This window comes from Candoia aspera, chromosome 7 (assembly GCF_035149785.1).
Source record: "Candoia aspera isolate rCanAsp1 chromosome 7, rCanAsp1.hap2, whole genome shotgun sequence".
NCBI classification, from domain to species: Eukaryota; Metazoa; Chordata; class Lepidosauria; order Squamata; family Boidae; genus Candoia; species Candoia aspera.
This window is the reverse complement of record NC_086159.1, coordinates 16305601-16318743: the sequence shown is the minus strand read 5'-3', so window position 1 is coordinate 16318743 and position 13143 is coordinate 16305601. Positions and strand designations below refer to the sequence as shown.

The 13143-nt window shown below is 39.8% G+C and overlaps 1 protein-coding gene across 1 annotated transcript in view; it reads left to right on the top strand.

The window, feature by feature from the left end:
- The window catches only part of WNK1 (WNK lysine deficient protein kinase 1), a 137769-nt gene that overhangs the window by 121546 nt on the left and 3080 nt on the right, over positions 1 to 13143 (top strand). Inside the window, exons 27-29 of the mRNA XM_063308558.1 lie at positions 1325 to 1527; positions 4781 to 4975; positions 12800 to 12981. Of these exons, the coding sequence (XP_063164628.1) occupies positions 1325 to 1527; positions 4781 to 4975; positions 12800 to 12981 (580 nt within the window). The remainder of the gene's footprint in view (positions 1 to 1324; positions 1528 to 4780; positions 4976 to 12799; positions 12982 to 13143) is intronic.

Genomic DNA, 13143 nt, shown 5'->3' with positions numbered 1-13143 from the left:
AGATAATGCCACAAGCTGATGCTTTGACCTATAACATCCTATCATCCTCTTTATTATTATTTTTTTATTAAAAGAGGTTTAAAAAAAAAAAAGTCAAGGGAGAAGAGACTGATTTCTACATAGATTATAGCTAAAGCTCTCAGGGTGAGATTTATTTTATTTTATTTATTTAAATTCTCTCTTGGCTTTTGGCCCAAGACAAGTACTTAAAGCAGTTAACACAACTTCAAACCAAAATCAGAAGCTAAAGAGTTAAAATGCAAATTGAAGATAACAATACAAAAATACTAAATAGATATTATGTATGTGCATGCGTATGTTTTATAATCAGAACAAAATTGAATAAAACAGCAGCTGAAATTAAACAGGGAAAAAAATACAGCAGCAATGATTTTAAGTTTTCCTCCATCTGGCATCCTCTGAATGTGTTGGAAGGGCCATGTGATCAGTTATTCTGGGAGCTGGGGTCCCACATCTGTACATGGTGTTCAGTGAGCAAAGGGTGGACTGAAACATTAAAGCCACAATACAGCAAGAGTTCCCAAAAATCCATGGAAATAAACTCTTCAAAACTCAGTGTACAAAAAATATACACAGCCAGTTTAATAACATGGAAGAAAAAAAAATCAGTTCATGAATGCTCATTTTATTATCTCCTTAGTACTGTTGGGCAGAGAAAGTTTAAGGTTATTCCAAGCAGTTAAATTCAGAGCCAAGATTAATGGTGATGGTGATTTCTGCACAATAGCACAACAGAGGGATATTTTGATGGCTGCAGGACAACCAGAAATAAGATGTTCTTTTTCCTTTTCCATTCCTAAAAATTCTTCCCAAATGATATTACATCTTAAAACTATATTTCCATGCTGATCAGAAATGGGTGAAGTTATACTCACTGTAACATTGTGTTGTGGGTTCCATTTGTATACCAAATAGAACAAATGGTTGCTAATGTAAATTTGCTTGCTGCATTCAACTTTGATGTGATGATATGACATTTTTAAAAGGTAAAGGTGACCCTAAATTGAGTTTGATTCCTGGTCATCTTGCATTGCCTTCTTCGAAGATAGATTTAACTTCCCAATGTAGCCTACAGCTTTGGTCTCCCAACTAAGCACTAACCAGGTTTGACCCTGCTAGGGCTTTGGAGGTTGGTGGGGGTGGGGGGGACAGTCAAGGTTGACTGGGTGTTACTTCCTGCTCTAATAGGAGTAGCTTTATTTTTCATGCACCTATAGGTAGGAGCAGTACACAAACATTGGTCTAGGTAATATTATATAAAGGACTGAAACATAAATAAGTACACCATCTTTCCATTTGGCAGGCACCTTAAAGAGATCCAGGAACTTCAGAGTCGTCAAAAGCTGGAGATTGAACTGCTTTACACAAAGTTGGGCAAGGTACCTCCAGCAGTAATCATCCCTCCTGCTGCTCCTTTATCAGGCAGGAGAAGAAGACCTACTAAAGGAAAAAGCAGCAGGTCCAGTCGCAGCAGTTCCCAGGGTAATAAGAGCCCTCAGATTTTGGGTAAGCTATGTAAAGATTGGAGGAGAAATTGTCATGTTTGGTGCAGTTGGTTCAGTATTGAGTCAAAGCAGTTTTCATTTTTGTTGTGGTGGACTGTTTTATGTCCATTTAACTTGCTACAGTATAAATTTGTTTTGGCCAAAACCACTCATTCTCTTACAGGTGGCCACTGATTTTGATTTTATCATACTTCAAGTAGCTCAGCCTTCTCAACCTAGATGTCTTGAATTTCCAGAGCTGCTGAGTATTGTTATAGAACTGGTATTGGATTTTTGGTTCTGGAGATCTTCACCATACCCTCCTGGGGAGTGAAGGGAAGAAACAGCCCATGAGTTCAAAACTACCATGACAACTGTGGGCTTGTCTCAGGTGATCAGAGTCCTGATCTACATAAGCGGCCACATATTAGGTCTGTTTTTCATCTCAAAGCTGCTAAAATGTGGTCTGAGGATGGGGTACATTTCCATCAGTCTCTTGTCAGATCACTCTCTGCTTTTGTTAATGACTGTCATGGATCTCTGCAGAGAAGAAGGACCTATTCAATTGATCTGCCCGATTCGTGATGGATCTGTTTGGTTTCCAAAGGCGCTTGGAGAGTTTCCTAAAGTAAGGAGTTCTGCTGAGCACCTGGTTGAACTCTGGAATAAGAGGTCACCAGTAGTGCTTGACAGGATTGCCCCTGAGCAGCCTCTCTCCAGTAGTCACTGATCTGTGGGAGCTCTGGTAAATGAAGCAACAGAAAAGACAACCAGAGCAATCCTGGCATAAGATAGTGAATAGGACTGAACACGGATAAGAGCTCAAGTTCAAGCCTACAACATGGAAGTAAAAAGTGGCAAAACAAACTTAACTTCTCTGCTGTAAATCATATGCTGGGCTGCTGTCATTATTTTGATAAGCATCTGGAGGATAAAATCACATTTGTCCATGTTCACTTAGATGCCATCTGGGCAAATCCAGCTGAGATGACAGACTTCATATTATGGAGTTATCTGGGATTGGTTTGAACCTGTGGATCCTGAGGAAGTAGACAAGGTTATTTCTATTGTTAGTTCTCCCACCTCTAGACTAGATCCCTACCCTACCTGCTTGGTGAAATGGCCAAAGAGGTGACAGGAAGCTCAGTGTGGGTGGTGGTAAATGCATCCTTGAGTGCAGGGGTGCTGCCTCCTGCCTTGAAAGAAGCAATAGTGCACCCCCCCCTCCTCAAGAAACTATTTCTCAGCCCAAACAGATAATCACAACCCTATTTAGTCAGGGTTCAGGCCTGTGTGTGGGACTGAAACTGCACTGATTGCTCTTGTTGATGACCTTTGGTGGGACCAGGACAAAGGGAGTATGATTATCCTGGTCTTGGTGGACCTCTCAGAAGCCTTCAGTATCATCAGCCGTGGTATCTTTCTGAACCAGCTGTGAAGGTTAGAAGTTAGGGGAAATGTTCAGTGGTTCTCATCCTAAGTGGCTGGTTCCAGTTGGTGGTGATGGATGGGGAGAGGTCAAGCCCTTAGCCATTTCATTACTGAGTGCCACAGGTCTTGGTTATTTCCCCTTACTATTTAACATGTTCATGAAGCTGCTGGGAGGTCATTTATTGGCACAAAGTGAGGTATTATCAATATGCTGATGATACCTCATTATATATCTCAACCTCAGGTTGAACAAAAGATGCAGTGGAGGTCCTGGAAGCTATTGGGATCTGGGTGGGACATGATGGGTCAGCCAGCAATTAGGTGCCCTTACAAATCAAATCAAATCAAATAATAAATACATGGCTTGCATTGAATCCTAACAAGACAAGGTGGCTGTGGATCTGGAGGCAAACCAAGTCCAGACATGGTCTATTTTTAATTCTGGGACAAAATAATGCTCCCGAGGATGAAGCTGGCCCATACCTTGGGGTCCTCATGGACTTACAGCCCCCACGGATAGGAGGCCTTTGCTCAATTACCTCTTGTGCCCCAATTGCAATCTTTCCTGAATCTGGAGGTCATGAATCTGTCTATCCATCAGCACAACAGAAACTGATTAGAACAGGACAAAGCTTGATGTAGGCAAAAGATAGACTGACTTTGAAAATGGGCAGGTTCAGGCTGGGGATGGTTGCAGTTAAAAAAAATCTAGAAAAATCCCTGTTTCCCTTTTCCTGTACTGTATCTGTCTGTTGTTGTTTTTTTTTGCTCCAGCTCTTCAGTAAGCTTTTTACATGGCTACATACTTGCTTATTCCAGTCCTTTAACTTTTATTTGTTTTATGATTGCAGCAGCTTGCATTTGCTGCAAATATATGCTAGCCCATTTCCTGGAAGAAAGGCGAATATGATGTATAACCACTGCAGGTCACAACTGCAGATTCCTGTTCATTCATTTTTACTATTGATTCTTAAGGCACCACTGGTAAAAAGGATTTTGTTTCCTCTTGTTTCTTTTTCAGGGTTTCATGCTAGTTAAGTAAAATCTCCTGATTTAGAGGGAAGATTTGTTAGGGAATTCTCCCTTAACTCCCCAGGCAAACTTCTGTTAACTCTATTTGCCAAGAGATTTCACTGCCTGGAACCAGATTGCTTTATATCCCTTTTAAAACCTCTCCTTATTCAGCAGGAAATACTTGTCCAGTCACTTAAATGGGCACTCAGCAGGTCTCAGGACATATCCCTTCCAGTCAACAGCTATTCAAGAGATTACCTTTTCACCCCTCACTGCTCAACACACAGTCCCTCCAAGCACGCATTTTTCATTTTTCTTTCTTCCTTCGGTTGAACTCCCTAGGAGAACTCCTGCTAGTTCTCAGTGCTTGCTCACTCAGTAAGTACCTCTTCAGCAGGAACATGGCATAAGTGGTTAGACTGAAAAGGAGGAGAATATGCTGAAAACTGAGTAGGAAAGATCTCCTGACCTAATTCTTCAGTGGGCCAGAGAGTCCCAACTCCTGATCTATGCAGTAGAAATAGTGTAGGTCTTATTATGTAATGTGAAGACAGCAACTATGTTTTGTTAACCTACATTAGGGCTAATCGTATGTGAACACTTGAATGTTCATGTGGAACCATAGTCCTCTAAATAGAGATTGATGGTTTCTCACTGAATTTTACTCTTCTTAGTTTCAGCCTGGATTGATAGCTAATGGCTACTCCAATCTGTCATTATAGATCATGCTTCAGAAACTGAAATATGAACATGATTAAGTTGGATTGGAAAACAAAGTATTCACTACGTTACCAGTGCCCTAACTTTTGCTCTCCTCTGTCCCTGCACAGGAAACCTGTCTGCTCAGAGTGCCCCTTCAGTTTTGCCCCAGCAGCAGACCCTGCACCCACCTGGCAGTGTCCCTGAAACGGGACAGAACCATCTGTTACAGCCACTGAAGCCATCTCCTTCTAGTGAAAATCTCTACTCTGCTTTTACTAGTGATGGTGCCATTTCTGTTCCAAGCCTTTCTGCACCAGGCCAAGGTAAATGTTGTAGAAGAGTATTGGTAAAGTTGGGTTCATTGGGGCTGTAGTGGGATGTTAAACAGCCGTATCTCCATCAGAGGATGGCAGGATTCCTAGGGCGTGACACACCCTGGCAAATAAAATCAAGAGAGATGACAATGGGCGCTTCGTGTGTGCCTTCTTCAGTAAAGACATGATGGAGGAGTAAAGCTTAAGACAGATGCTGCAAGAAAGGTTTAACCTAAATAAGATAGGTCAACTTGTCCATCCTACTATACTCGCTTAAAACCTAAGCCCTCTGGAAGATTGGTACAGTGCACTCTGATCATTGATTCTGCCCTTAAAAATTATAAAATTCTTTTTTTTTTTTATAAATGTTGGCATAGGTACAGTTTTAGTGTATGAATTGAAGATCAGGCATGTGAGATAAAGATAAATGAAACAGTACAATATTAAAATTTTAGTTAGGGCTCCTTCCAAACCATTATACTAGAGAGAAGGTCATTCACTTTTTTAAAATCATTGGAGCATACTAACTTACACCTTACATATCTTTCAAATTGTACAATATTATGTCCTATTGTGCTGTTGTTATAATATACATTACTTGTAGCTTGCAGTCCTGTTCCTACTGGATTGAAATAGTTGTGTTCTGGTATCAGAAACAACATGACATTGGAGATGTGATTTGGGGTGGGGGGCAGAGAAAAGTCCTGGTTCCTTGTGTCTCATGTAAACTTCTCAATTAGTTGAGGTTCTTTTCTCCTGTGTCTTGCTAATGCATTTCACCAGTCCAGCCTAGAGTTCTCTAACATCTTGTAGTTGTGTTCTATCTCCTGTCCTTGTTCTTCGCCCCTTTTTTCTGTTTTTTGTTTTATCACAGGCTGTGTGAAGTTTAACTGTGCATCTGAGCGGGTGACATTCAAGCCTGGTGGCAGGAGGACCCGATTTCTGAGTACGCCCTGCTTGGCTCTTTGTGTGTAACACCTTTACTCCTTCCTCGTCTTTTTATTTTTGGCTACTCGGATCTGTTATCACATGCTTCCATTTACATCTGCCTTCTTGTATCTCTCTGACCTTAGGGCTTGGCTGAGACGTGTAGCTTGCAGAAAGCAGTGTTCTGAAATTGTTACCCTGCTGCTCAGCTAAAAGGCTCTGGTGGTAGTAGTGGTTTTATATGATGCTTCAGGTTACAAGGACACAACCTTGTGATTCCTTGCCTAGATAGGTAGACTACTCTGTAGGGTAGAGAGAAGTAACGGCCAGGGGCCAGATTAGCTAGACAGGGAGCTGCTTGATTCTTTCCTAGTGGTTTACGTGACAGCTATGCTGAACATGAGAAAATAATTCACACAACTCTGAAGTGCACAGGCTGTTGCTCATCTGTCTGGGCTGATTTTTGTCAGCTCAGGTAAACAAGCGCGAGCAAGTCAGACAGACAGACAGAAACTTTATTTTGGTCATTAAACAATAAAAATACATTTGGTAAAACAAAGCAAAATTAACCTCTAACATCAATTACTGTTGGCAACCATTTGTGGGTGAAACTTGCACATAATATAGCAGAATTTTGCTGCTTTTAGAGAGACAGATTTATCCCGATTGTCAAACAGATAATGCAAATAAAAAGCAAGTATGAGCAAGTGTGAATATAGCACTAGCTGAACACAACAGCAGTTCAGCAAGATTAGGGGATATATGTGCTCCGGGAGAAGTGCTAGAATAGTTTTTCCATTGGTGCACTTCAGATCAAGAAGACAATCTTCCCTGAAAGTTATCTGGCCAACTACTCACAGTTCAGTTAGAAACTGGGGAAAACACCTGCATGTTCCGCTACCGTGATTTACACAAATCTAGGAAGGCTAGAGCTGATCTACAAGTTGCATAAAGATATGACTAGTTTAGTTTACAGGTATTGTCCTGTCAGTGACTTGTGGAAGTATGTCCATGCATGAATGTGGGGCAAAAGTATTTCTTCCCTATTCCTGTTGACTTTAAAGGAAGATGTCCTCAATTAGTAGTTGAATTTCACACAATAACAGCAGAGCTTGCCTTCATTTCTGAGCCCAGACATGGTCAGCCATGTGCTGTTAAACAGTGATTTAGCCAAGATTGAAAAATAGTTATTGGAAAATACTAAATTGCAGTAAAATAAAAATCTCAGAAAACAATAATTATCTCTAAGGGTAATTAATAGCAAGGATGTGGCTAATTCACATGCATAGTTGCTCTATGGGTTTTGGGGTGCAGAAATACTCTTTGAACTATGAGCCATAATGAGGAGAAACAAAAGGTTTTGGGACCTAAAACTAATGGAAATTTGTAATGGCCTCAACTTGGCATTAGTTTATTTCTGCTATCCCCTAAAACTTGGCAATGCTTGTGGGAGCATGGCTTGGCTTGTTCAATTTTTAACAGGTTTTCTGTTTTCTTGAGACCTGTCTTTTTGTCAGTAGATTGTGGAATAGGACAAGGTCCTTGTTAGCAGTTATGAGGCTGGCCTCAATAACACAAATCTTTGTACACTTGGCAAAAAAGTGGAAAAGGTTCAACAGGTTCCTTCTTACTTTGGATGGCACTGACCTTCTAGGAAGGATGGTATTGTTTTGAGGACTATTGTCAGCCAACTGTTGTTATCAATTATAATATCAAAACAGCAAAATAGCCTTTGGAGATTTTTTTGTTGTTATTCCTTTTGCAGTCAAGAACAAAATTTAAGAGGAGAGGAAAGGTTACAATACTGAATTTGGTCCAGGTTTAATTTATCATTCAATTCAATTTGACTGTAATGTTTTTCTAAACAAGAGAACCTGAATTATTGAAAGACTAATTGAAATTAACCTGTATTATAAAAACTCACCATCATAATGTACTTGAGAAATTCTAAACAAATATGCAATTAAATAGTCATACTGCTGCCCTCCCTCCACCTGGAAGTTGTCATGGTGTGTGTTACTGGAAGGCCTCTCAAGAATTAAAAGCAGTGTCATCAAGGGGCAATAACCTGTTGTGTTTTCCTACTTTATCACCAGGTGCTTTATGCTATTTGCTAATACTAAGTGTTTCTCACTGTTTCTCTTTAACCAATTGCTTTCTCTTTGTGCTTTAGGGAAGATGGTGAAAAAAGTCTGCCCTTGCAACCAGCTCTGTAGTAATTATCTCATTTTTGGTTACCTCTGAATTCTGATTTCCAATCTATGTGGTTTTGTTCTGGCCCCTACAATTTAACCTCCCTGAATCTGTCTTAAGCACAGCATGTGTTTTTATATATATATAATTTTATTAAGTTTCAAGACAAAGATAAAAGCTACGAAAAAAACAGAAAACTACAAAAAAGAGAAAAACTAAAAAGGTGTGAAAACACAAGAGAACTTCTTTTTTCAAAATTGCAAAAAGATGTGGCTTCCAACTTTTAACAGCAAGGACATAAAAAAATTTCCATAATTAATCTCTTACTCTATATTAAACCAAAACCACATTATCTCTATAAGTCATTCCACTTTAGCACATAATAAAAATCACTAAGTACAGTTACTCCTCCGCCTTATATTAAAAAAAAAAATCATATAGACCTCCTAAACAACTTCCCCCCCAAAAGATAACACATATTTAATTATTCCCTTCCTACTACTATTCTATACATTTCTGTCTACTATAATAAAAATCAAATTGAAAAGCACATAAATTGTCTGCCATTATACTTAATAGTTAACATCAGTCAAACTCTAAAAGCAATCCAGATAAATATTCTTAAACCCTTATCCCACTTCAAAATAAACCAGAGCATTTACATATCCCCACAATGTGCACAGAGCTTTTCTCTTGAAAAAATCAAACAGCCCAACTGCCCCCCTCAAGAATTCTAGCTTCTCCTCAAAAACCTCCTATACATGATGACCCCTTCTTTTTCATGGCATTCCACCAGGAAGTCAATTTCACTTATTGGTTGCGGATCTCTCTCCCCCTTAAATTTCTCCAACTCCACTATCCAATCTTCATGCAGCATCTCAATAGAAATCCCAATCTCACTCTTAGAAGAAACATTTCTGTCACTGCTGAATTCCTTGATTTCATCTACCACATGCCCAACCTGATGACACATTTTAGATCTTATATTTTCCACGATGTCCTGAATATCTTGCATAAAAGCTTGGTAGAAGTCAGAAGAAATCTGTTTAACATCTTGGTGGAAGTCAGAAGAAAATCTGTTTAAAATCTTCCATGTCTCATGCAGTAGATTATGGTGCCCCCAGGAGCCTAACCAGCGAAAATTGAAGATATGGAAAAGGTCCAAAATTTACACAAGTGAAAGTGAGATAAGCAGACAGTTCCCAAGGGAAAGTAGAAACAGCTGAAGGTTCAAATCAGCCAATTCAACGTGTAGGAAAATGCTAATCTCTTTGAAGTTAATACAAAAATATTAACAGGAAGCCAAATGTTACTGTCAATCTTCCTTTATATTTGGAAGGAAAATGAAGTCCAAAACTTAAAAAAGAATTTTTAAAAAGTAACCACCCCCCCCAAAACAAAAAGCACTAAGAGAACCAGCTTCTCCTCACTGTAGAAAGCCTCTCTTAGGGTAGGCATACTTAAAAATATATATAAATTGGTGATTTGGACATGGGGTGGCTGGTCTTAGTGTCTCTTTAAGGCTACAGCGCGGCTTGGAAAATGACAACGGCTCCGCTTCCCAGCTAAAAGCTCTTACCAGTCAAACACGAAACGCTGTTTGCGATCTTCTGGCTGCAAGCAGCCATCTGGAGGACAAATGGAATGATTCCAGGCGTTCTCCTTTATCCAGAGAACGTTTCTGGGCTTCAGGAAAACCTGCCTGAGCCAAAAAAAGTTGCCACGTTGTCAGCTCCACCCACTTAGCCCACGGGCACAGCTGTTCAGTCCACCATTCCCCACTGGAAGCCCAGCAGAGCATCTGTTTTTAATATACCTTTGTCCCTTCTAATATGTATTTCTGCATTACTGTGGCAATAGGCTTGGACACCCCATTACTATTAAAAAAGAATAACGCTGACCATCACTTAATTGTGCACTACTTGGAGATAAGTCATGAGGCTGTAGCATATATTGGCTCTAGTCATTTTCATATTGTATTAGAAGACAAACTCCCTTTATGCAAGGCCTTTGGTTGTAATAACTATGTCAAAAAGGGGTTATCTAAGCACTGATTCAGCTGCATATGACCAGTATCTGATCCATATCTTAAAAGGAGGGACAACTAGCAAGCAAGCAAATGACTTCAGAGTGACCCTATAGCATAAGAAAAAGTGTCATTAATGAAGACACAGCAAATGAAGCATATTGGCAGAGTTAAGGGGAGAGGTATTCAAGAGATTTAATGCAGTGATGTGGCCACAAATGGAGGAAAAGATCTGTTTTGTTTAGTGGTAAGAGCCAAAATAAAATTCTGTAGTATTTGCTGTGACTGAGCAAGATTGAGGAGAGGTTGTTTTCTATTGACACTGATCCAAGTTCTTGTCAGACTCTTCTTGATGGCTGGTTTAATAGATTAAGAATTGATTACTTTTAACAATTGAGAGATGGTGGTCATTTTTGATACTGTGTTTCTGAGGCAATTGGGTGCATGCTGAACAATTAGTAAAAGAAAAAGATTAGCCACACTTTAGAATTCACACTGTCAACCTTACCCCAATGTCTTGGTATCTCGTTCTTAGGTATAGGCACTATACCTAGCAATGTATCTTTTACGGCCATCAGGAAGGGGCTGAAGGATATCTTCTAGTCCCTGCATGAAACTGATGACAGTGCTTTTAGACATGACGTGAAGATGGTTTTCTTTTCTTCACTATTGTGTGTGACCTGTGGTGGTATGTCTCCTGGCTGTTCCTTATCAGTATGTTTGGGCCTGTGTTACAGCCTATGTGTCATGACAGGGTGCAACTTACTGTATCAAATGTAGCTCCTTTGCATGTTACACAATAACAGTCTGATTTGATTCTGCATTCATTTTTCTCACCTGGGCAGAGGATTTCTTTTTCCATTTTCTTCTTTGCATGTGGACTTCTTCTGTCTATTTAGTATAATTTGGGGGAGAGGGTTGCCTCTTACATCAACTTAGTCACCTTGCTTGCTTATACAATATTTCACAGTGCAGTAACACCTTGCCCAGTTGCTATAACAAATAAGGATGTTTATCTCTACCTGGTTTGAATTCAGAGACTGCATTTTTTATCAGTCAGATCTAGGGATCCAGAATCCAGTTGTTATTGTCTGTAACCTTGCTTTAACTATTCGTTTCTAAGCAACAGGAGCCAATTGCCATAAGGCATAATGCAACAGAGACTAGGATTGCGCAGCAGTTTGGATCTGAAGGCAAAAAAGTGCTTAGGAGCATATGGAGGCCCACAGAACTAGCAATCCCAAGAAAAGACACGTTTTGATATGGAGTTGCAGACATAGGTATCCCAACCACTTGTTATGACACAAAAATGACATGTACACAGTAACATCACAGTGCAAACCCTGCCCTTTTTTGCTTGTATCCCAACATTGGGTACAAGTATGTAAGTTGCAGAGTTTGCAGCTTCACACAGAATGCATGTTTTGTCACTTGTCAGACTTGCCTCCCCCTGAAGATGCTTGTGGCTGCATACTAGTGCAACATGTGTGCCCCTGCATGCTCTAAAGCACCTCTTTGCTCTCAGATCCAAAGAGCTGCACAGATTCTTTGTGCCTTCCTGGCTTAAAACAAAAAACTTATATTCCAGTACTTTTTAAAACAGCGGTTTTGGGAGCACTTTCATACTGTTCTGTTGTGCTTTGAGTTCTATATATATGAACACAAACTTTCCCATTGTATTGTGAGAGGCTTTCTTCACATGACTAAATGTGGCTTTATTTAGGATCAGGATGCTGCTTGACTTGTACTTCAATTTTTTCCATTGGATTTCCCGTACAGTGACCTTCCTGGGTTCAGATCCTATTTTATAAATTGGTGAACATGTCTGTTTTGGTTATGAGTGATTATTTCATAGCACATTGAGGTTTCTGCTGTTTGACTAACTACTACAAACAAGAAAACTTTTCCACACCATTTCAGTATAGATTTGCCACTGGAAAGCCTTTGGAATATACCTGTGGATATATTAGGCTTTCCTTTATTCTTATGATCTGATTCTACTAAGAGCCATATTTTTAATCAAGTAGCTCCTTGTGTTTCTCCTTTTAGATCTATTGAGACCGTTCTGTCCCATGGTATGAAACTTTTCGAACTTGATGAGCAGGCTTCCCTGGAAGCCACCATCTCAGTTTGAAGCAGAGGAGACTGTTTGCCATATGTCATTTTTTGTATTGGGACGTGAAGTCAGCGGGCTCTTAGTACAAGTTTGTTTAATGGTTACTGCCAACAATACAAGTGTTTATTTCCAGTAATGTGTTCTTGAGGCTTCATATTGTCCATCTGCAGAACAGTGGTTACCCATGATGAATATACAATTTTTGGCATTGGATTGAGTGGGTAGAGTTGGCAAATGGGTTAACTGAGCATAATAGGTGCCTGTAGACAATGGGGAAGAAACTGTTCCTGACAGCCCTGTTATTAATGCCCAAGTTAACCCACTTTTCTGTGGAAAATGGCAACTTTGCAGACCACCCACTGATGGAAAAATAACACACAATTACATAATTAACTTAATAGCAGAAAATCTGCTAGCTGAGCCCTAAAATCCTTCCTTTTCATTATGTCCAAGTAGAATTCATATGCATGGCTTTTTAAATTCTGCTCTTACTTTGCATTGTAACTATTGATGGCCTCCAGGAAATTCTATTCCAATTAAATTTAAATGATAGCTGCTTTTATTTTTCCAGGGACCAGCAGTATAAACACGGTTGGGGGTACAGTAAGCAGCCAGGCACCCCAGTCTCAGCCCCCTGCCTCTAGTCGGAAAGGAACCTTTACTGATGACCTGCACAAACTAGTGGACAACTGGGCTCGTGATGCTATGAATCTCTCTGGCAAGAAAGGAGGCAAAGGACATGGCAATTATGAGGTAGGTTTTCATTCTGACTTTATACTACAGTGGTGCTTAAAAGTTTGCGAACCCTTTTGAGTTTTCAATATTTCTGCATAAATATGACCTAAAACATGATCTGTTCTCCATACAAGTCCTAAAACTAGATAAAGAGAACCATATTAAACAAGTGACTCAAAC